The 25,126-nt window shown below is 44.6% G+C and overlaps 1 protein-coding gene across 1 annotated transcript in view; it reads left to right on the top strand.

The window, feature by feature from the left end:
- Positions 1–25,126, top strand: part of LOC141116665 (NACHT, LRR and PYD domains-containing protein 3-like) — a 722,006-nt gene that overhangs the window by 617,380 nt on the left and 79,500 nt on the right. Inside the window, exon 10 of the mRNA XM_073609057.1 lies at positions 22,728–22,892. Within this exon, the coding sequence (XP_073465158.1) occupies positions 22,728–22,892 (165 nt within the window). The remainder of the gene's footprint in view (positions 1–22,727; positions 22,893–25,126) is intronic.

The raw sequence follows: 25,126 nt of genomic DNA, 5'->3' as shown, positions 1-25,126 counted from the left end.
AGAAGGACCTCAACTCGTAGATCCAGTAGGTTTCGAGGCGTGATACGCCACGTAATCGCGATTCACCCCTCCAGTGTGGGACAAATCTGTCTATGACCTGGAAGAGGGTGCCTGAAGGGTCTCTATTATGATGTTGCAAATAGTGTCTCGGTACCGTATGTTTGCTCTTTCCCCCTTTAATGCCGGTAATATGCTCATTGACACGAATGGAGAAGGTCCTGATGGTACGTCCGATATATTGTTTATGTCAAGGACATGTTATCAAATAAACAATATATTGAGATGCACATGTGGCAAACTGCTTCATGTGATATACACGAGACGTTACTGTGGATGTAAAGGTCAGTAGCTTTTGTCTGCCTGCACTATTGTGGTGGCCTGTTTGACCTGTTTAGACTGTATAGAATGCATGGTGATGAAAGCCCACTTAAAACTAGAGTCTGAGGTATTTTTGGGATGCTCCGTCAATGTGGCCGTTCTCTCCACAGCCAAGACGGCATTAATCTCCTCATGCAAATGGTCTAGTCCATAACCCTTTTCAAGAAATCTTTTCTTGAGCAACTGTGATTGGACTAAAAAATTGGATGTTTTGCTGCAGTTGCGGCGTAGCCTAAGGAATTGGCCATGTGGGATTGCTTTAAGCCATTGTTCTTGATGGCAACTCTCGACCGGAATGTACCCATTCCGGTCGGTGGGTTTGAAATAGGTTTTGAATTCCAAGTGGTCCTCCATGGCCATAATCTCTAAATCAAGGAAATGAACATGAGAGGTGCTGGCCTCATAGCTTAGGGAGATACCCCTATCATTGGAGTTTAGGATGGTCATATAGTCATCCAGGGAGTGGCGATCTCTATCCCATAGGGGGAGGATGTCGTCTATGTACCTGGCCCAGAGGACTAACTCCGGCCTTCCGGTCAACATAGACGACATCCTCCTCCCATTGTGCCATAAAAAGATTGGCGAGGCTGGGCGCGAATTTAGCGCCCATAGCCACGCCTCTCTTCTATAGGAAGAACTGGTTCTGAAACCAGAAGTAATTGTGCCGAGTGGCAAAACGCAACAGTTGCATAATAAAGTTACGCTGTAGGAGGGGAAGTTGAGAATCCCTAGACAAAAAACTCTCGCTCTCTCCCTTATAGATTCAGAAATTAGAGATCTTCGAGACAAGTTGACACCACACAAGGGTACAGCAGAGTACATTTCTCTGTCCACTAATTTGAAAAGTATTCTTGAAAGAGAAGAAAAAGAACAAAGGAATAAAAAAACAAAAAAAATATAATAGGGACTTCACTGATTACACTTCTAATTTGGTATATGGATGGCAAAAAAAGAATTTGAATATTCCCCCCACCAACAGTGACCCCTCTTCTGGTGACACCTTTGTTCCTGTAGTTGCACATCAAACTAGGAGATTAATCTACGAACCTCCCCAGGTACAGGGACATAAACGTTCTGGGTCTAATAGACCAGGACCTAGACCGCTGCCTGCCCAACCCCCAAGGGATTCCCCCCTCTTCTTCCACCCACCCTGCGGTTGCAGGGAGGAGGTGGACCCAGAGGGAGAGGAAGAGGTCAGTACAATAATCCATCAGTAGATTCTCAATACAGACAGTATCCCAGAGGCCCTCCTCCAAATGGAAACCATGGACCTAACGGTCAAAGGTCACAGTATGATCCGGATTATGGTTACCATACTCCGGTTCACACCAATAACCGTTTTGTTCCAATGTATGATAATGATTCTTACGGTAATTTTTCAGATCCATATTCACATTACGATGGGGATGTGGATTCTTATAATAGAACACCCTACTACTCCAATTCTAATTACTCGGGTCCCACCCAACCTTTGGGTTTTCACAGGTCTGTGGAAGGGCATCCAAGAAATTCAGAAGGAAAAGAGGGACCAGAGGGGGGTGGAGGGTCCAAGGCCAAAAGGAAAAGGACCTAGGGAATACAGGCATTTTTAATCTTAGTTCCTGTACTCTGACCAAGGCAGAACAAACAGTCCTTGACAAAGGTCTGAAGTTCGTTCCTCCCAGACCCCTTAATAGGTTCTCTATCTTCATTGATGTTCTTAAGTACACACGAAAACTCAGTGTCCAGAGACATTTTTTGGCTCAAACCATCCTACCTTCCCAGACGGAGAGTATTACTCCTCAAATTTCAGCCACCACGTCCGAATCAAGGACTGTCTTGCACTCGGGATTGAGCAATCCCTCCTTATTCAATCCCCCTGGGTCTTTGGCCCCCTCAGTACAGGTTTTTAAAAATCTTGTGCTGGAAGACCTTGAAAAATTGTCTCGTAATAAAAAAAGAGTTTATATTAAATCTGAGGTTAAAAAGGGACTTGAAATGTTGTGCGAAAGGAAAAATCTCATTATCCGCCCCGCAGATAAGGGGGGTGGTATTGTAGTTTTGGATAAAGCCAATTATCTTAAGGAAATGTATAGACTGTTGAGTGATACTGACACATATAGTGTCATTCCTAATGACCCGACCTCCATTTATAAAAAGGATTTATTACATCTTGTTAATGAGGGTTTTTCTTTAGGGATTCTGAACAAAAAAGAAAAAAGCTTTTTGGTCCCCCCTTGCTCCTCGTATCCCTACAATTTATTATCTTCCCAAGGTCCATAAGGACCCAGTCAATCCCCCTGGCCGACCCATAGTCAGCGGGATTGACTCGGTCACAGCTCGAATTGATAAATACGTGGACCACTATTTACAACCACTGGTTAGATCTACCACTTCGTATTTAAAGGATACGAGGGACACCATCAAACTTTTAGAATCCACGCCTTTCAAAAAAGGGATGCTCCTTGCCACAGCGGCACTTTATACGTGCATACCCCATCGGCTTGGTTTTGAAGCGGTCGAGAGTTTTTTGTCTAGGGATTCTCAACTTCCCCTCCTACAGTGTAACTTTATTATGCAACTGTTGCGTTTTGCCACTCGGCACAATTACTTCTGGTTTCAGAACCAGTTCTTCCTACAGAAGAGAGGCGTGGCTATGGGCGCTAAATTCGCGCCCAGCCTCGCCAATCTTTTTATGGCACAATGGGAGGAGGATGTCGTCTATGTTGACCGGAGGCCGAAGTTAGTCCTCTGGGCCAGGTACGACATCCTCCTCCTATGGGATGGAGATCGCCAGTCCCTGGATGACTATATGACCATCCTAAACTCCAATGATAGGGGTATCTCCCTAAGCTATGAGGCCAGCTCCTCTCATGTTCATTTCCTTGATTTAGAGTTTATGGCCATGGAGGACCACTTGGAATTCAAAACCTATTTCAAACCCACCGACCGGAATGGGTACATTTCGGTCGAGAGTTGCCATCAAGAACAATGGCTTAAAGCAATCCCACGTGGCCAATTCCTTAGGCTACGCCGCAACTGCAGCAAAACATCCGATTTTTTAGTCCAATCACAGTTGCTCAAGAAAAGATTTCTTGAAAAGGGTTATGGACTAGACCATTTGGATGAGGAGATTAATGCCGTCTTGGCTGTGGAGAGAACGGCCACATTGACGGAGCATCCCAAAAATACCTCAGACTCTAGTTTTAAGTGGGCTTTCATCACCATGCATTCTATACAGTCTAAACAGGTCAAAAACATCCTTAAGAAACATTGGAGGGTGCTTTTGAATGATAGACTATTGGGTCCCGTTCTTCCCCAACGAGCACCAGTGATTTTTAGAGGTGCACGATCCATTCAGGGGCAGATTGCCCCTAATGTTATCGATCCACCCAAAAAGATATCCTTCTTCCAAGACTGCAAGGGTTTTTACCCTTGCCGTAAGTGCAACATATGCCACCACAATAGTGCAGGCAGACAAAAGCTACTGACCTTTACATCCACAGTAACGTCTCGTGTATATCACATGAAGTAGTTTGCCACATGTGCATCTCAATATAATGTTTATTTGATAACATGTCCTTGTCATAAACAATATGTCGGACGTACCATCAGGACCTTCTCCATTCGTGTCAATGAGCATATCACCGGCATTAAAGGGGGAAAGAGCAAACATACGGTACCGAGACACTATTTGCAACATCATAATAGAGACCCTTCAGGCACCCTCTTCCAGGTCATAGACAGATTTGTCCCACACTGGAGGGGTAAATCGCGATTACGTGGCGTATCACGCCTCAAAACCTACTGGATCTACGAGTTGAGGTCCTTCTTTCCGTTTGGGATGAACGTCGAGTGGGACCTCAACTCGTTTATCAATACATCCTAGTAGTCATGTATTTTTCATGTACGATTTTTCCATTTCTGCTTGTTCATTTTTTATGTCCCTTTAAGGTATGGGGGTTTCATTTGCCCCCCCCTCCCCTTTTTTTTTTTTTTTTGCTGATTTATTATTGCGTTATTATCAGTGTCTTTTTTCATTTATTCCTTTTCCTTACAATACCAATTTGTTCCATGTTTTTATTTCCTAATTTTCCAATCTCATATTGGGAAATTACATTTATTATTTATTCATTTATTCAATTAAATACATTGATTATTTGTAATAGATTACCTAACAGCCATGTTAATATTTTTATAATTTTTTCTTTCATTGCTATGTATATTTTGTATGTACTGGTATAGATCTATTTGGGACATCTTGTGTCCGATTTAGGTAATGCTGCTTAGTATTGTTCAGTAATGCTTATTTTCTGTTTTGGTTTATCACCACTTGCTAGCACTATTTCACTTTAGTGCTGCCATCTAGTGTTTGCCATTATTATTGTTTATTTTCACATTGATGTTTTTAGCCATGTGACAGCACCAGATCCGATCATGTGATCGGGACGTGAGCTGAGGAGATTCAGTTTCCGTGACTACCCTCTCCCATCCTGTGCACCTTTTGGTGGTTTTTGATTGGGTCAGGTAGCCGGGACACTGCCCCTTCACACCACATCACATGACCAGGAAGTGATGCATTACCAGGAAGTGATGTCCACTATTGTTTGCCATGTGGTGGGGAGGTCTCCAGGCGTCAGTCTCACTATTAGACTGCGCTATTTGGTCCTACACTCACTGGCTGTTTTATTCATGATTCTGATTGGTCTAGCGATCAACAGGATCCAGTTCCTGATTATTTGACCTTTGTAGCTCCACTGTGATTGGCTATAGGGGATATCTTATTGGATTAGATATTTATATATAGGAGCAGCGTGAAGGGGGAAGCTCATGCCCCTGTTGAAGACCCTCTTGGTCAAAACGCGTCGGGCGATCTCCCCTTCCTTACGCTGCTTAGATTTTATTTCAATTGTGATCACTTTTATCCATTTTTTGTATGGTATTTTAAGAAATAAAAATCCCTGGTTTACCTGCACTATGCAGAAGCTTTTTATTTTTTATTTGCATATTACCCCAATGCAAGAAACTGCCTTCCAGTAGCCCTACTTCCATCACGGGGTCTGGATCAAATCTGTCCCCGGCTTCTCCTTGGAACACATCCTTGAGGTCTATTGGCTGATATCCAGTTGGCGGCCCTTCCTGATGTTTCTTCACCCCACCAGAGAAGTTGAGAAGTGAGACAGAGGTTCCACCGTTCCGGATATCGTTTTCCAGCCTAGGTTTGGCTCCATGCACCAGTGACTCCATGTCATACGACAGTGGAGTCCAAGTCATCTGGTAAGAGTACCCATCTTATCTTACTTCCTGATGTTTTCATTCTGATGCCCCATATCGAGATGTTGGTTTACAGCTACGGAAGTTCTGTACCCAGTTGTTGACTCACAGTTACAGATCCACACCGTGCACCATTGACTTTAATTTCCAGTCTCACATCATTTTTTGGTCCATACCAGTTCCTCTTATTAATTTGAGTTTGGAATCATCCATTTACCATATGTGGACACTTTATACTGTGTTTGTTCATTTCACTTCACTTATGGTTTTTGCACATATGCTTTACTGTTCAGTACAGCATCTCTTACTTAATTGTTTCACTACACCCTAACTTCCCAATATTTCTTAGCGCTGCATTTTTTTCCCAGTTACCAGTTATTGTTTGTCACAATGTATGCAGCTGCTGGCTCACATATATTTTATTTTTGCTATTAGAGCGCAGTGTTTTCATATTCTCTTGTACACTAACTTGTAGCTTTAGCTGAACACTGTGCAGAGGTCGCACTACACTAACTTGTAGTTTTAGCTGAAATCTGTGAGGAGGACGCACTACACTAACTTGTAGCTTATTTAGCTGCCTGCGGTAGTGAAAGGATCAGGAAAACACCACCAACCTTCTACAGGTAGCTTTAGGTGAACACTGTGCAGAGCTCGCACTACACTAACTTGTAGTTTTAGCTGAACACTGTTCAGAGGACGCACTACACTAACTTGTAGCTTTAGCTGAACACTGTGCAGAGGTCGCACTACACTAACTTGTAGTTTTAGCTGAACACTGTGAGGAGGACGCACTACGCTAACTTGTAGCTTTATCTGAACACTGTGAGGAGGACGCACTACACTAACTTGTAGTTTAGCTGAACACTGTGCACTACACTAACTTGTAGTTTTAGCTGAACACTGTGCAGAGGTCACACTAAACTAACTTGTAGCTTTAACTGAACACTGTAGGGAGGACGCACTACACTAACTGTAAATAGTCTAGCTGCCTGACTGTGGTACTAATAGGATCAAAAGAACACCAGCAATTTTCTTCAGGTAGCTGTAAATACTGTAACAAGACAAGCCTGCCTGTCAGTAGGGATGAGCTTCGTGTTCGGGTCGAACCCATGTTCGACTCGAACATCGGCTGTTCGACCGTTCGCCGAATTGCGAACGATATGGGCCGTTCGCGCCAAATTCGTGTGGCGCGTCACGGCCCATAATTCACTGCGGCATCGCAGTGCATTGCTGGCTGATGATTGGCCAAGCATGCACTATGACCCGCATGCTTGGCCAATCACAGCGCCGTCAGTAGAGAGAGCTGTAATTGGCCAAAGCCAGGGTGGCTTTGGCCAATTATGGCTCAGGGGATTTAGTACACGCCCCACACTATATAAGGCCGCCTGCACGGCGGCCCTGTGTAGTGTGTGTTCTGGTGTGCTGAGAGATAGAGAGAGAGAGAGAGACAGTGTCATTTGATTTGAGTTAGATAGATTAGGCAGAACAGTCAGTCAGTTAGCTGCACTTACAGTGTATTGTGTATATATATATGCATCCCAGGTGTTGCATATATATATATATACACTGTATTCAGTTTAGCTAGATCCGTTCCTGTTATCTTCTATCTAGACTATTTACATTTAGTGCAGTGCGTCCTGCTCACAGTGTTCAGCTAGATCCGTTCCTGTTATCTTCTAGACTATTTACATTTAGTGCAGTGCGTCCTGCTCACAGTGTTCAGCTAGATCCGTTCCTGCTATTTACATTTAGTGCAGTGCGTCCTGCTCACAGTGTTCAGCTAGATCCGTTCCTGCTATTTACATTTAGTGCAGTGCGTCCTGCTCACAGTGTTCAGCTAGATCCGTTCCTGCTATTTACATTTAGTGCAGTGCGTCCTGCTCACAGTGTTCAGCTAGATCCGTTCCTGCTATTTACATTTAGTGCAGTGCGTCCTGCTCACAGTGTTCAGCTAGATCCATTCCTGTTACCTTCTAGACTATTTACATTTAGTGCAGTGCGTCCTGCTCACAGTGTTCAGCTAGATCCGTTCCTGCTATTTACATTTAGTGCAGTGCGTCCTGCTCACAGTGTTCAGATAGATCCGTTCCTGCTATTTACATTTAGTGCAGTGCGTCCTGCTCACAGTGTTCAGCTAGATCCGTTCCTGCTATTTACATTTAGTGCAGTGCGTCCTGCTCACAGTGTTCAGCTAGATCCGTTCCTGCTATTTACATTTAGTGCAGTGCGTCCTGCTCACAGTGTTCAGCTAGATCCATTCCTGCTATTTACATTTAGTGCAGTGCATCCTGCTCACAGTGTTCAGCTAGATCCGTTCCTGCTATTTACATTTAGTGCAGTGCGTCCTGCTCACAGTGTTCAGCTAGATCCGTTCCTGTTATCTTCTAAACTATTTACATTGAGTGCAGTGCGTCCTGCTCACAGTGTTCAGCTAGATCCGTTCCTGTTATCTTCTAGACTATTTACATTGAGTGCAGTGCGTCCTGCTCACAGTGTTCAGCTAGATCCGTTCCTGTTATCTTCCTACTGACAGGCAGGCTTGTCTGGTTACAGTATATAAAGCTACCTGAAGAAAATTACAGGTGTTCTATTTGATCCTATTAGTACCACGGTCAGGCAGCTAGACTATTTACATTTAGTGCAGTGCGTCCTGCTCACAGTGTTCAGCTAGATCCGTTCCTGTTATCTTCCTACTGACAGGCAGGCTTGTCTGGTTACAGTATATAAAGCTACCTGAAGAAAATTACAGGTGTTCTATTTGATCCTATTAGTACCACGGTCAGGCAGCTAGACTATTTACATTGAGTGCAGTGCGTCCTGCTCACAGTGTTCAGCTAGATCCGTTCCTGTTATCTTCCTACTGACAGGCAGGCTTGTCTGGTTACAGTATATAAAGCTACCTGAAGAAAATTACAGGTGTTCTATTTGATCCTATTAGTACCACGGTCAGGCAGCTAGACTATTTACATTGAGTGCAGTGCGTCCTGCTCACAGTGTTCAGCTAGATCCGTTCCTGTTATCTTCCTACTGACAGGCAGGCTTGTCTGGTTACAGTATATAAAGCTACCTGAAGAAAATTACAGGTGTTCTATTTGATCCTATTAGTACCACGGTCAGGCAGCTAGACTATTTACATTTAGTACAGTGCGTCCTGCTCACAGTGTTCAGCTAGATCCGTTCCTGTTATCTTCCTACTGACAGGCAGGCTTGTCTGGTTACAGTATATAAAGCTACCTGAAGAAAATTACAGGTGTTCTATCCCAGCTTAGTGCAGCTACAGACCATTAGTATGTCTGGAAGGCCAAGAAGGAGAGGCAGACAGTCACAAACCAATAAGAGAGGGCAAGCAGGCTCTGTGTCTAGTGCTGGTCGTGGAGACGGTGCATCCTCATCAGCACGTGGCCATGGGACACGCTTGGCCTTTTTTTCGGCAACTGGCCGTGTTGAGCCGCAACATGCGGAAGACTTGGTCGAGTGGATGACCAAGCCGTCCTCATCCTCCTCATCCTCTCTCACCCATGCCCAGGGTGCTTTGTCTGGCAAAGCAGCGGCCATTTCCCTCAGCTCAATGTCATCAGTGACTCCTTCCCTAGCTCCACCATGTCCTCCTGAGGATTCCCTCGAACTGTTTGACCACAGTGTTGGGTACATGCTCCAGGAGGATGCCCAGCGTTTGGAAGGCTCTGATGATGATACTGAGCTCGATGAAGGCAGTAACATGAGCACGGACAGAGGGGGTGCCCAAGAAGGACAGCAATCTGGCAGTCATGCTCCCCCTGCTGCAGCATACTGCCAGGTTTGCTCCAGTGATGAGGAGGGAGGGGATGATGAGGTCACTGACTCAACGTGGGTGCCTGATAGGAGAGAGGAGGAGGAGGAGGAGGAGGCGGCACATCACCAACGAGGCAGGATGCCCTCCAGGGGCCAGCCTAAGGGCAGCACATTGACTGCATCACACCCCAAAGCTCCACATGTGCAGGGCGCTGCAGTCTCTGCGCGTTATTCAAAAAGTTCTTTGGTGTGGGCTTTTTTGAGACGAGTGCATCAGATCGCACCGCTGCTATTTGCAACATATGTCTCAAGCGTATCTCGCGTGGCCAAAACATCTCCCGCTTGGGTACCACATGCTTGACCAGACATATGTTGACCTGCCATGCAGTTCGTTGGCAAGCGTGTCTAAAAGACCCACACCAAAGAACAAAGAGGATCTCTCCTTGCTCCTCATCAGCTGAGATTTCCAACCCCACTAGACCTTCAGTCCTCTCTGAGACCTGCAGTGAGAGGAATGAAGGTGTAGAATTAGGTGTGTCACAGCCAAGTACTTGTGGGCAATCTGCTTTTGGTACACCGACGTCAGATTGTACCAGGCAAATTTCCCTGCCCCAGCTGCTGCACCGCCGAAAGAAGTTTGCTCCCAGCCATCCACATGCCCAGCGGTTGAATGCTAGCTTGGCAAAATTGCTAGCACTTCAACTGCTGCCTTTTCAGTTGGTAGACTCTGCCCCCTTCCGTGAGTTTGTGGAATGTGCGGTTCCTCAGTGGCAGGTACCCAAACGCCACTTTTTCTCACGGAAGGCGATTCCGGCTCTCTACCGGCATGTGGAAGGCAATGTCCATGCCTCGCTGGACAGGGCGGTCAGCGGTAAGGTGCATATTACCACTGACTCATGGTCCAGCAGGCATGGACAGGGACGTTACCTAAGTTTCATGGCGCATTGGGTGACTCTGCTGGCAGCTGGGAAGGATGCAGGACAAGGTGCAGTAGTGTTGGAGGTTGTTCCGCCACCACGCCTCCAAAATGCTGATTGTGACACACCTCTCTCCTCCACCCCCTCCTCTTCTTCTTCCTCCATGGCCTCTTCCTCTGAACCAGCGGTGCTCCGTAGGCGTTCAAGGGGCTACGCAAGTACGCAGGCCAAAAGATGCCATGCGGTGCTTGAGCTGGTGTGCTTGGGGGACAGGAGCCACTCTGGGGCAGAGGTTCTGTCAGCTCTGCAGGGGCAGGTTCAGAGGTGGTTGACGCCACGCCAACTTAAGGCAGGAATGGTGGTTTGCGACAATGGCACCAACCTCCTCTCTGCCCTCCGACAGGGAAAAATGACCCATGTGCCCTGTTTGGCTCACGTCCTTAACTTGGTGGTGCAGCGGTTCTTGGGCAGGTACCCGGGCTTACAGGATGTCCTGAGGCAGGCCAGGAAAGTCTGCGTGCATTTCCGCCGGTCATATAATGCCAGTGCTCGGCTGACGGACCTCCAAAAGGAGTTTAACCTGCCCAAGAACCGCCTAATCTGTGACATGCCCACCAGGTGGAACTCAACGTTGGCCATGCTGCAGCGGCTGCACACGCAGCAGAGGGCCATCAATGAGTACCTGTGCGACTATGGCACCAGGACAGGGTCAGGGGAGCTTGGTTTTTTTTCCCCACGCCAGTGGGCCATGATCAGGGATGCATGCACTGTCCTGTCACCATTCGAGGAGGCCACGAGGATGGTGAGCACTGACAGTGCATGCATCAGTGACACTGTCCCCCTTGTCCACCTGTTGGAGCACACGCTGCGTGGAATAATGGACAGGGCACTTGAGGCAGAACAGAGGCAGGAAGAGGAGGACTTCCTTAGCTCTCAAGGCCCCCTTTATCCAGACAGTGTTCCTGCGTGCCCGCCGATCACACAGGAAGAGGACGAGGAGTAGGAGGAGGAGGAGGAAGATTGTGTCAGTATGGAGGTGGAGCCTGGCACTCAGCATCAGCAGCAGTCTTTAAGGGATCAGTCCCAAGGAACACATGGACTTGTACGTGGCTGGGAGGAGGTGGCTGCGGACGTTGTCGTCCTTAGTGACCCAGAGGACTCCGGACCGAATGCCTCAGCAAACCTACGCTGCATGGCCTCCCTGATCCTGCAAAGCCTGCGTAAGGATCCTCGTATTCGTGGTATCAAGGAGAAGGACCAATACTGGCTGGCAACCCTCCTTGATCCACGTTACAAGGGTAAGGTTGCGGACCTTATCTTGCCATCGCAGAGGGAGCAGAGGATGAAACATCTTCGGGAGGCCTTGCAGAAAGGTCTGTGCAACGCGTTCCCAGAGACTGGGAGGTTACAAACTCCTGTTTCTGGACAACGTGTTGCTGAGGCTTCGGTCAGTCAAAGAAGGAGCGGTGGAGAAGGTGGCCATTTGACCGATGCATTCAGAGAATTTTTTGGTCCGCAGCCCCAAGGTATGATCGGTTCCAGCAACCATCGCCAGCGTCTGTTTTACATGGTGCAGGAATACCTAGGGGCAAGATCAGACTTGGACACCTTTCCCACCGAAAATCCTCTGGGTTACTGGGTCTTGAGGATGGATCACTGGCCAGAGCTTGCACAGTATGCAATTGAGCTACTGGCCTGTCCTGCATCCAGCGTTCTTTCGGAACGCACATTCAGTGCTGCTGGAGGCGTGGTAACCGATCACAGGGTGCGTCTGTCCACCGACTCGGTCGATCGGCTGACCTTCATAAAAAAGAATCAGTCTTGGATCACCACCAGCTATCAAGCACCTGATGCTGATGTAACCGAATAATTTTTTTTGAAATCTCAGATCCCTTCAAAGACTGCCTATGCTGATGCTGAGTGACTATCCCTGAGTAATTATCCTCTTCCTCCTCAATCATCACGCTGATAGCTTGTAAGAACATTTTTGGTTCTGGGCACCACCACCAGTGCCTAAGGCACAATTTTTCAGCCCCTGTTTAACAGGGGCATGTAATTACAATTCTTGATCTAATATTTCACAGCAGGGCCCTGTGAGGGCTTACAGTGTTGTGGCCACAGCAACACCTAAGGCCCAAATTTCTGCTGAGTATATAGGGCAGGCCCCTACTTTCAAACATCTAACTTACAAACGACTCCTACTTGCAAACGGAAGGAGACAACAGGAAGTGAGATGAAATCTACCCCTAGGAAGGGAAATTCTCTCCTGTAAGAGTTAATATGGGAAAACAATTTCTCCTTTCCACTGATGCTTTCCAATCCTTGTTCCACAAAAAAACCCAAATTTTCAAAAAACATTTTTCATTGGGACAAAAAAGTGAGGTGAAATCTTCTGAAGAGGAGGAAAGACAGCAAAACAAATGTCACAGGGGTGATAACCCTTCCCTATGTTTTCCAAAAAGCTTAAAAAAGATTTTTTGGCTGGAGCTAAACACGTTAAAAATGTACCCGTTCAAAATTACAAAGAGATTCTACTTAACAACAAACCTACAGTCCCTGTCTTGTTTGCACCGCCTGTATACTGCTGTTCAGAGTATATAGGGCCTGGTGGCCCCACACCTTTCCTTATTTTAATTTGGGTGTGGGGTTCCCCTTAATATCCATACAAGACCCAAAGGGCCTGGCAATGGACTGGGGGGTACCCATGCTGTTTGTCTCACTGATTTTCATCCATATTGCCAGGACCCGACATTACATTAAACCCGCAAGCAGTTTTAAATGAGATTTTTTCCTTTAAAAATGACATTTGGTGCAGGGACTGTTCTAAACATGGGAAACACGCGTCACTTTACAGGCATACTATAGACACCCCTCAGGTACGATATTTAAAGGAATATTTCACTTTTTTTTTTTTTACTTTAAGCATCATTAAAATCACTGCTCCCGAAAAAACGGACGTTTTTAAAAGTTTTTTTTGCATTGATACATGTCCCCTGGGGTAGGACCTGGGTCCCCAAACCCTTTTTAGGACAATACCATGCAAATTAGCCTTTAAAATGAGCACTTTTGATTTCGAACGTTCGAGTCCCATAGACGTCAATGGGGTTCCAACGTTCGTGCGAACTTTCGGTCCGTTCGCGGGTTCTGGTGCGAACCGAACCGGGGGGTGTTCGGCTCATCCCTACCTGTCAGTAGCAAGATAACAGGAACGGATCTAGCTAAAATGAATACAGTGCATATATATACACAATACACTGTAAGTGCAGCTAACTCACTGACTGCCCTGCCTAATCTATCTAACTTAAATCAAATTACACTGTCTCTCTGTCTATCTCTCTCAATGCCGGTGTCTTGTCGAATACTGTCCCCCATCCGATAGTGTCCGCCCTGTACTGCGCAGGCGCACTACAGAGGACAAACGAGAGCCAAAAGTCTCCGAAGTTCAACAGCTGATCATCAGCTGTACACGGCGCCTGCGCTTTTATTCTTACCCTGTGTTCAGGTTCATTCCCTACTATCCAAGTGGACATAGAGTAAGAATAAATAGATGCTGAGCGCAGCGAGGCTGTGCCCGAAGAGTGGCGAGCGAAGCGTGGTGAGCGAAGCGAGCCCACGAGGGGCCCTCTTACACAGCCATCACTAATAAGTGCCCAAGCGCCGTGTACAGCTGATGGTCAGCTGATCAACTTCGGACACTTTCAGCATCTCCTTCTCCTGCGTACGGCACAGGCACTGCGCCTGCGCAGTACGGGCGGACACTATCTGATAGGAGGACACTTCTCGTCAGAACACCGGAACACACACTACACAGGGCCGCCGTGCAGGCGGCCTTATATAGTGTGGGGCGTTTACTAAATCCCCTGAGCCATAATTGGCCAAAGCCTCCTTGGCTTTGGCCAATTACAGCTCTCTGTTCGGACGGCGCTGTGATTGGCCAAGAATGCGGGTCATAGTGCATGCTTGGCCAATCATCAGCCAGCAATGCACTGCGATACCGCAGTGAATTTTGGGCCCTGACACGCCACACGAATTTGGCACGAACGGCCCATATCGTTCGCAATTCGGCGAATGGGCGAACAGCTGATGTTCAAGTCAAACATGAGTTTGACTCGAACACGAAGCTCATCCCTAATATATACATGCCATGTGAGAGAAATAACAATTTTGTGGGGGGGAATCTTCATTTTGCAAAGAATTGTGGGAAAAAATGACAACATCAAAAAGCTCACCATGCATCTTACTGAATACATTGGAATGTCTACTTTCAAAAAAGGGGTCATTTGGGGGGTATTTGTACTTTCCTGACTTGTTCGGGTCGTAAGAAATGAGAGAGGCCACCAGTACATCAGCTGTGATCAATTTTTTATGATTTGCACCACAACTTGTAGACTCTCTAACTTTCACAAAGACCAAATAATATCCACTAATTTAGGTTATTTTTACCAAAGATATGTAGCAATATAAATTGTGGCCAAAAATTTATGAAGAAAAATTAATGATTTGCAAAATTTTATCACAGAAACAAAGAAAAATTTGTTTTTTTTCAAAAATTTTCGGTCTTTTTTCATTTATAGCGCAAAAAATAAAAAACCCAGAGGTGATCAAATACCACCAAAAGAAAGCTCTATTTGTATGAAAAAAAGGACAAATTCATTTGGGTACAGTATTACATGACTGAGTAATTGTCATTCAAAGTGTGAGAGCACTAAAAGCTGAAAATTGGTCTGGTCACGAGGGGGGTTTAAGTGCCCAGTTGTCACGTGGTTAAAAAAAGTCAGTTCCCTTGGCAGAAAAACACTTTCATATAGAGATTTTATTGTACAAAGTTTAGACTAGTTTAGGAGAGTTTTGCATTTTTTCTGCCAGAAAGATCCAATCAGAAACACGAACCAGAAGGTTTTTTTTTCCTGCCTCTAAACATTGAGCTCAAAATATGTCTGTAATCGTCCCAATGTGTATGGAGACATAGGAGAACATGGAGCTGCTTCTACAGGCAGAATACAAAACTCCTATAGTAGCAGCAATGTATCAAGTCAGTGTGCATGGAGCCTAAATATCCAATACTGGACTATTACACTATAATACCAAAAGTATTGGGACACCTGCCTTTACACACACATGAACTTTAATGGCATCCCAGTCTTAGTCCGTAGGGTTCAATATGGAGTTGGCCCACCCTTTTTAGCTATAACAGCTTCATTTCTTCTGGGAATGCTGTCCACAAGGTTTAGGAGTGTGTCTATGGGAATGTTTGACCATTCTTCCAGAAGCACATTTGTGAGGTCAGGCACTGATGTTGGATGAGAAGGCCTGACTCGCAGTCTCTGCTCTAATTCATCCCAAAGGTGTCCTATCGGGTTGAGGTCAGGACTCTGTGCAGGCCAGTCAAGCTCCTCCACCCCAAACTCGCTCATCCATGTTTTTATGGACCTTGCTTTGTGCTCTGGTGCACAGTCATGTTGGAACAGGAAAGAGCCGTCCCCAAACTGTTCCCACAAAGTTGGGAGTATGAAATTGTCCAAAATGTCTTGGTATGCTGATGCCTTAAGAGTTCCCTTCACTGGAACTAAGGAGCCAAACCCAACCCCTGAAAAACACTCGTCACACCATAATCCCCCCGCCCCCCACTCCATAATACCCCCCCACTCCATAATTCCCCCTCCACAAAATGATTTGCCGGTGCACAAAGCAAGGTCCATAAAGACATAGATGAGCGAGTTTGGGGTGGAGGAACTTGATTGGCCTGCACAGAGTCCTTACCTCAACCCGATAGAACACCTTTGGTATTATTTAGAGTGGAGACTGCAAGCCAGGCCTTCTAATCCAACATGATCGTTAGTATGGTGCTTTTGACAGACAATTCCGATTTTTCATCCGACAAAAGCTGGATGTGCAGACTATAAAATTTTTATCGTACATGAACTCAGCATCTGATTTTTGTTTAATCCAAAATAAATTGTGAGAGCAAGACTATGCATGCTAAGAAACGAAAGAATACATACAAAACTATTCAACACATCACGTCACTTCTGAAGTTGTATTCTGTCAGAAGGGAATTTTCATATGGAGAGTAACCTCTTCACTTTCGATATGAGACTAGCATGCCACAAAAAATGGACGAACGGTCATCCAAAAATCTGATCGTGTGTACGAGGATTAAGACTGAGATGCCATTAAAGTTCATGTGCTTGTAAAGGCAGGCGTCACAATACTTTTGGTAATATAGTGTATGTCTAAACTACATAAACCTAATAATAATGGAGATATATTTCATCTCCTGGTTGTCTTTATATATCACCAATATCAGACAGTTCTCTAAAGCTGGATATAAAAATATAAAACATTTAATATCTGCACTAAAAAACATGAACAACTTTGTGCAAATGGAATGAATGAAAACCAGCCGCCAGCAGGAAGTCTGATATAGAAGTACAAATAGTATAATATAATTCTATGTATAGAGCCCTACACTTAGTGATAACATGTGTGATGAGACAAATGAGAAATCTGCAATCTACAATGTGTCCGAATACCAACACTTCTAATGTAGATGTGATAACTCCACCAATACTGATCAATAATAAAAATTCACAGCTACTTCAGTCTTTATAACATATAATGTGCAAAAATACAATATCACCCGAGGTATCCAGACAATGGCCGCAATCACATTACATAGAAAATAAAAAGCCTCCATGTCACTGCCTGGACTCCATCATACATGGTTGCAGTCCGGAGCGGTGTGTGCTCTGAGTTCTGTGTATACTCGTGTATATGATGGAAGTGTACAATCTGTGATTCTATATATATTTTAGGATTATGCACTATGGAGGCTTTTTCTTTTCTATGTAATGTGATTGCGGCCATTGTCTGGATACCTCGGGTGAAATTGGAGATACTACCTGGAGGTCTGACATTCCGTGGCACAGTCTGTTCTCATCGGAAGCCGGCTTGAGCGGAGTGGCGCTGCTGGAAGGATATAAACAAGCATGTCTGGGCCTTGTGGGGACAAACCTTTTGGTAAGTGACTTGTTTGCTCACCGGTGTGGGGGAGGTTGATTGAAGTTGCTGCAAAGAGGTGGAAGTTGATCAGCATTGATTTAATCCATCTGGATGAATCTCTGGTATTTCTGTTAGACCCCTTTCACACTGATGCAGTTTTCAGACATTTCAGCGCTAGAAATAGCACCTGAAAACTGCCTCCCATTTATTTGTATGGGTGCTTTCACACTCGGGCGGTGCGCTTGTGGGACATTAGAAAAAGTCCTGCAAGCAGCATCTTTGGGGCGGGTTATGAGCATTATAAATAACGCTCCCAAAACGCCCCTACCCATTGAAATGAATGGGCAGCACTTCCAAGCACTTTGAACGCGCCGCAAAACTGGTCTTTTTTCTTTTTTTAAAGCTGTGTTCCGGCCGAATGTATACATTTTAAATAAAAATAGCCCTATAATACACAAGCTTAATGTATTCTAGTAAAGTTAGTCTGTAAACTAAGGTCCGTTTTGTTAGATTATAGCATTAGTTTGTTATTTTATAAACTTCCAGCAGGCCGTGGCCATCTTAAGTGTGGGCATCTGAAGCCAGACTGTATTTCTTCCTGGATCTCATCCTTGTAGATCTCGCACATGCTCAGTGCAGCACAAGCAGTGTGATAGGTTTCAGGTCAGGTTTCCATAGCTACGGCAGTGTCAGAGGAAGTTACTGCCCCTTAGCTATGCAAACCTCTCCTCCCCTCCTCCCTCCAGGAACCAGGAAATAAATTACAATTGCATTATTTCTTGCATTGCCTACCTGAAAATGGCGTAGAGCAAGTAAAGATGAATTTCTATGACATCACATCGTCCTGAGAAAATTGCATCACAACAACCCCCGCAAATCGCATCACAACACCCCCGCAAATCGCATCACAACACCCCCGCAAATCGCATCACAACACCCCCGCAAATCGCATCACAACACACCCGCATATCGCATCACAACACCCCCGCATATCGCATCACAACACCTCCCCACAAATCGCATCACAACACCCCCAGTAAATCGCATCACAACAAACACCCCCTGCAAATAGTATCACATCACCCCCCCAAATTGCATCTCAACAACCCCCGCAAATTGCATCAAAACACCCCCCACAAATCGCATCACAACACCCCCCGCAAACGGCATCACATTGCCCCCCCGCAAATGGCACCACATTGCCCCCCCCCCCGCAAATTGCATCACAACAACCCCCGCAAATTGCATCACATCGCCCCCAGCAAATCGCATCACATCACCCCCTCAAATCGCATAACATCACCCCCAGAAAATCACATCTCAACACCTCCAGCAAATCGCATCACAACAAACACCCCCACAAATCGTATCACATCGCCCCCACAAATCACATCACCCCCAGCAAATCGCATCACAATACCCCCACCAAATTGCATCACAACACCCCCCGCAAATCGCATCACAACACCCCCCGCAAATCGCATCACATCACCACCAGAAAATCATATCACAACACCCCAGCAAATCGCATCACAACACCCTCTGCAAATGGCATCACAACACCCCCAGCAAATCGCATCACATCGCCCCAAGCACATCACAACACCCCATCACATGCCACCATCAAAACTGCCCCATCAGAACTGCCCCCATCAATATTGCCCCATCATATTGCCTCCATCAAAACTGCCCCACCAAAAATGCCCCCATCAAAACTGCCCCATCAAAAATGCCCCCATCAAAACTGCCCATTATATTGCCCCCATCAATACTGCCCCATCATATTGCCGCCATCAAAACTGCCCCATCAAAGCTGCCCCCATCATATTGCCCCATCAAAACTGCCCCATCAGAATTGCCCCATCAAAACTGCCCCATCATATTGCCACCATCAAAACTGCCCCATCAGAACTGCCCCCAACAGAACTACCCCCATCAAAACTGCCCCATCATATTGCCCCCATCAATACTGCCCCATCATATTGCCCCATCATATTGCCACCATCAAAACTGCTGTGTCATATTGCCACCATCAAAACTGCCCCATCAAAACCACCCTATCAAAACTGCCCCATCAGAATTGCCCCATCAAAACTGGCCCCATCAAAACTGCCACCATCAAAACTGCCCCATCAAAAATGCCCCCATCAGCATTGCACCATCAAATCTGCCCCCATAAAAACTGCCTCATCAAAATTGCCCCCCATCAGAATTGACTCATCAATACTGGCCCCATCATATTGCCACCATCAAAACTGCCCCATCAGAATTGCCCCATCAATACTGCCCCCATCAGAATTGCCCCATCAAACCTGCTCCAATCAAAACTGCTCCATCAGAATTGCCCCATCAATACTGCCCCCATCAAAACTGCCCCATCATATTACCATCAAAACTGCCCCTTCATATTGGCACCATAAAAACTACCCCCATCAAAACTGCCCCATCAAAATTGCCTCTATCAGAATTGCCCCATCAAAACTACCCCCATCAAAACTGCCCCATCATATTGCCACCATCAAAACTGCCCCATCAAAATTGCCCCAATCAGAATTGCCTCATAAAAACTGCCCCCATCAAAACTACCTCATCAAAATTGCCCTCATTAGAATTGCCCCATCAATACTGCCCCATCAAAACTGCCACTATCAAAACCGCTCCCGTCATATTGCTACCATCAAAACTGCCCCATCAAAACTACCCCCATCAAAACTTCCCATTAGAATTGCCCCATCAGAATTGCCCCATCAAAACTGCCCCCTTTCAAAACCGCCCCATCATATTGCCACCATCAAAACTGCTCCGTCATATTGCCCCCATCAATACTGACCCATCAAAACTGCCCCATTAAAATTGCCCCCATCAGAATTGCCCCATCAAAACTGCCCCATCATATTGCCACCATCAAAACTGCCCCCATCAGAATTGCCCCATCCAAACTGCCCCATCATATTGCCCCATCAAAACTGCCCTATCAAAACTGCCCCATGATATTACCACCGTCAAAACTGCCCCATCATATTGCCCCCATCAATATTGCCCCATCAAAATTGCCCCATCAAAATTGCCCCATCAAAACTGCCCCCATCAAAACTGCCCTATCAGAAATGCCCCATCAAAAATGCCCCATCAAAACTGCCCCATCATATTGCCACCATCAAAACTGCCCTCATCAAAACTGCTCTCATCAAAACTGCCCTCATCAAAACTGCCCCATCAAAATTGCCCCTATCAAATTTGCCCCTATCAGAATTGCCCCCTCAAAACTGCCCCCATCAGAATTGCCCCATCATATTACTCTATTATAAATCAGTACATGGTGTGTCTGTCCCCTCCCCCAGGCTTTGTATGTAATCAGAGCTGAGATGCTCCAGCCACCTCCCCCACCGCCCATCACTGTGTATAAGAAGCTTTGGTAACCATGGCAACAAAAGTCTAGTTGCCCTTATTTAAAGTGCCAACTACTATACAGTATATAACAGTGAGTTTAACCACTTAAGTCGGAGCTCCGCCAAAATGTTTTATTTAAAAGTCAGCAGCTACAAATACTGCAGCTGCTGACTTTTAAAACATGGACACTTACCTGTACAGGGTGCCCGCAATGTCGGCACCCGAGGCCGAACCGTCTCTCGGTCCTCGGGTGCTGCCGCCTCCATCTTCGGTAAGGGAATCGGGAAGTGAAGGCTTGCGGCTTCACTTCCCGGTTCCCTACTGCGCATGCGCGAGTCGCGCGGCGCAATATGGATGGTCCCTGTCTCTGGGACCATGCGTTTCCCAGCAGACAGCAGGGGGGACAGGAAGTGGCGTAAATAACCGCAGATTCTGCAGCTATCTATGCCGGAAGTGGGTACAGATACCTGTAATATACAGGTATCTGCACCCCCCTCCCCCCTGAAAGGTGTCAACTGTGACACTGGAGGGGGGGAGGAATCCGATGAGTGGAAGTTCCACTTTTGGGTGGAACTCCACTTTAAGGACCAGCCTCGTTTTGGATTTTAGGTGTTTACATGTTTAAAACCCTAGAGAATAAAATGGCGGTCGTTGCAATACTTTTTTGCACTGTATTTGCGCAGGGGTCTTATAAGCGCACTTTTTTTGGAAATAAAATCACTTTTTTGAATAAAAAATAAGACAACAGTAAAGTTATCCCAATTTTTTTTATATTGTGAAATATAATGTTATGCCAAGTAAATTGATACCCAACATGTCACGCTTCAAAATTGCACCAGCTTTTGGAATGGCGTCAAACTTTTACCCTCAAAAATCTCTATAGGCGACGTTTAAAAAATTCTACAGGTTGCATGTTTTGCGTTACAGGGGAGGTCTAGGGCTAGAATTATTGCTCTCACTCTACCAGTCGCGGTGATACCTCACATGTTTGATTTGACCACCATTTTCATATGCTCGCGTATGCATTCGCTTCTACGCGTGAGCTCGTAGAGGGGTTTAAAAAAATGTTTTTTAATTTTTATTATTTATTTTACATTATTTTTTGTACACTTTTTAAAAAAAAATGGTGTCACTTTTATTCTTTATTCTCTATACTTTGTTGCTCTTCATATTTATGTATTTTTGTACATTATATGTTATATAGATTGAAGTAGCTGTGAATAGATTGGAGGAGATCTGCCCTTCCTCACATGTATGAAAGTATTTTTGTAGCGAATGGAATTGTTATATCTGATCCCTATTGGTGGAATTATCACATCTAGTATAATATGAAGACTGCAGCACTAGTATATAACATTCACACAATATAAATGTGACAATATAACAATAAAAGTGAGACTCCTCATCACAAAACTCCCTATAAGTGTATATATAACAATGGTATGGAGACTATTTCACTGATAACTAATGAAGAGAATTTATAATCAGCAGATATAAAATTAGTGCAGCAATATTAGTACAACATTTTCAAAAAAGTTCCAAATAAAGAACGGTAATAATAAAATCTTCTCCACACCATGAGATCAAATCCTCCACCATGATGTTCTAAGGAAATCCCAAAGTACAATGGTGTCACTTTTAGTCAATGAAGTTTCCACAACATGAGTGAGACTTCTGTGACCATCAAAGTGAATCCCCACAACTGAATCCAAGACTTAGCAGAAGGTTGGAGGTGAAAGCCTAGAGGTCAGTGTGAGTGTGTATGGTCCAATCCCCATACAGGAATAATGAATGGATCACACCACCTCATCCACTTCTCATCTCACATTTAGTAATTGGGATCCACAAAAAGAGAAATCCTCCAATAGTGTAGATGATCGATCGTCATTTATAAAGTGATCTCATATTAATGATTCCAATAAAGAGAAATGAGTTCCATTCATGTAGAGAATAGTTACATTCATTCCTGGGGAGAAATTCATTTTCTTCTGGTAACATTCTTCTCTTCTTCTACAGATTGTGGAATAATCACCTGACAGACAGTTCCTGCCCCCACCTGGCATCTGGAATAAGAAATAACCAGACACTGAGGACACTGAACCTGTGTGGGAACAATCTGGAGGGTCCTCATTTCAGGGATCTAATGGAAGCTCTGACAACAAGCCGGATAGAGGAATTAGAGTGAGTATAACAGGACTGACTGAGACAATAATATTCTGGGACAGTTTTATATCTAAACCACATAAATAATATAGAAATATGAAAATGTCATCAAATTCCATCTTTGGACTCCATAAGGCTCCATGCACACTGGGCTTAAAAAATGTCAGTTCCCTTGGCAGAAAAAAACTTTCATATAGAAAGTTTATTGTACAAAGTTTAGGAGAGTTTTGCATTTTTTTTCTACCAGAAAGCTCCAATCAGAAATGCAATGACACGCGCAGAGCGTGAAATGCATAGAAGAGGCTTGACACGCAAACCATCAGGAGCCCTCCACTTCCGCTGGGTAGTTGGAACGCACGCCACATGCCGCTAGTCACACAGCAGTGTGGGATCGATTCTACAGACCCTTGAGCTGCCTTTGTGCTGTTTGTATCATATTGGACATATGTAAGTGCAGCTTTCTTTTAAATAAAACTTTATTACACTATACTTGACTTCTGTGGCTCTTTGTGGCAGAGCCAATTCCACAGAGTCTTGTGATGGGAGAAGGAGACAGATGAATATTGTGGAGGATATATGATACTGGAGAGATTTTTTTTTACTTATCCCTGCTTATTCGATCGTGATCGTATATATCCATGTATGGAGGAGAGAGATGTGGATTCTGATGGAGACTGACCTATGAATCGAGCAGTTTCTCACATTTCATGATTTATGGTCACTTGCTGGCCGGAGAAATCTGGTGAGTGCATTCTATAGTCACTCCGGGTAAACCACTATTGGTTTGGAGTATTGGAGCACAGTGAGATTCAAACAGGAAGAGTTCTATAATGAGGGAATGCTTCTACACCAATACACTATACAATAAAGTGCAAAGTGCTAAAACAAACATAATCAAATATGCAAACATTCCAAATTGGTGATAAAAAAGATATATTAAAACATTCTGAACCACTACGGTTAAAGTCCCCAACTAGGATATGTACAAAACCAATTCATAACCCAAGTGCTGAAACTTGGTGAAAAGAACTGTTGAAAAAATGACAAAATATATATAATAGAAAATATATAATAAAAAATGTTAATGTCCCAAAAATATGTATTCAGAAAAAACTGTAGTGTGTCCTTTCGATACAGTGGTAATATTCTTAATGTGGCAAGTGCTCCCCATCTTCCACTGCACCCCCACTCGTGCCCACACTCACCAGAGTGCCTAACCCCTGCAGGGGTAAAAGGCATGTAGACCAAATCCAGCAGTGATGATCTTTAGTGACAATCCTCAGTTTAGTGGCCATCCTTCCCTTCTTTGGTGTCGCGGTTTCCCCAGCATTAAACATCCATTTATGACAAAGAAAAAATAGATCTCATAGCGTGAATCCGAAAAAAGGTATAGTTTATTGTAAAAATATATTAAAATGTATTAAAACAGGGAGCTGACAGCGCTCCACTAACAGGCTCAGAGCCTATGGCTGAGTAGGCAGCGTGGTGTGGTGTGCGTTCCACTGCCCGCTAGCTCAAAACCAGAGAATCGTAGCACAAGAGGTTGACGTATGTGTATCACGTGGCCACCCCTTACGTGTTTCATCATCAAGACGTCATCTGAGGCGCGGCCATCTTGGTACTCCATACGTCTATTTATAGTCAATGGAGGTGCCGTGATCGCCAATCAAAACATACAGTCCCACCCTCCTGACGAATCAGAGAGCCTGAATACCATACAAGGTTATATCCTGAGCACCATCTAGTGGATTTTTTGAATCACGTAATTGGCAGCTCCATAAATCATACATTACAAAAGCCTCTGAAAATTAACATTGCATGATCTCCAGTCAATCAATATGAGGAAAACAGAGGGAGAAGTACTAGAGAATCATCATAAACAAATACATATAAAAACATGTATATGAAAATGAAAAATTAGCAAAAGGTACATGAATAATAAATGAAAATAAAAATAAAAATAAAATTAAAAATAAAAAATAAAAAATTAAATTAAAAAAATTAAATAAAAGAAGATGTATATGTTAATAATGTAGAAAATTCATAAACAATATATGTACATATATGAATATTAAATTATTTTTGTGATTTTAATCACAACCACATTATGTACATAAAATGTGTCGAGGGGAGGGTTATAAATTACATAACTCCCCAAGATCTAATAACTCCAAAGGAAAAAGAAGAACATCTAAAATGTGGTAGCTAATGTACGGTACTAAGTTAGTAAAAAATATCAACCCACAAACTAT

Source organism: Aquarana catesbeiana, linkage group LG13 (assembly GCF_042186555.1).
Source record: "Aquarana catesbeiana isolate 2022-GZ linkage group LG13, ASM4218655v1, whole genome shotgun sequence".
In the NCBI taxonomy this organism is placed as follows: Eukaryota; Metazoa; Chordata; class Amphibia; order Anura; family Ranidae; genus Aquarana; species Aquarana catesbeiana.
Note: the sequence above shows the minus strand (reverse complement) of the source record. Positions and strands in the feature narration are given on the sequence as shown.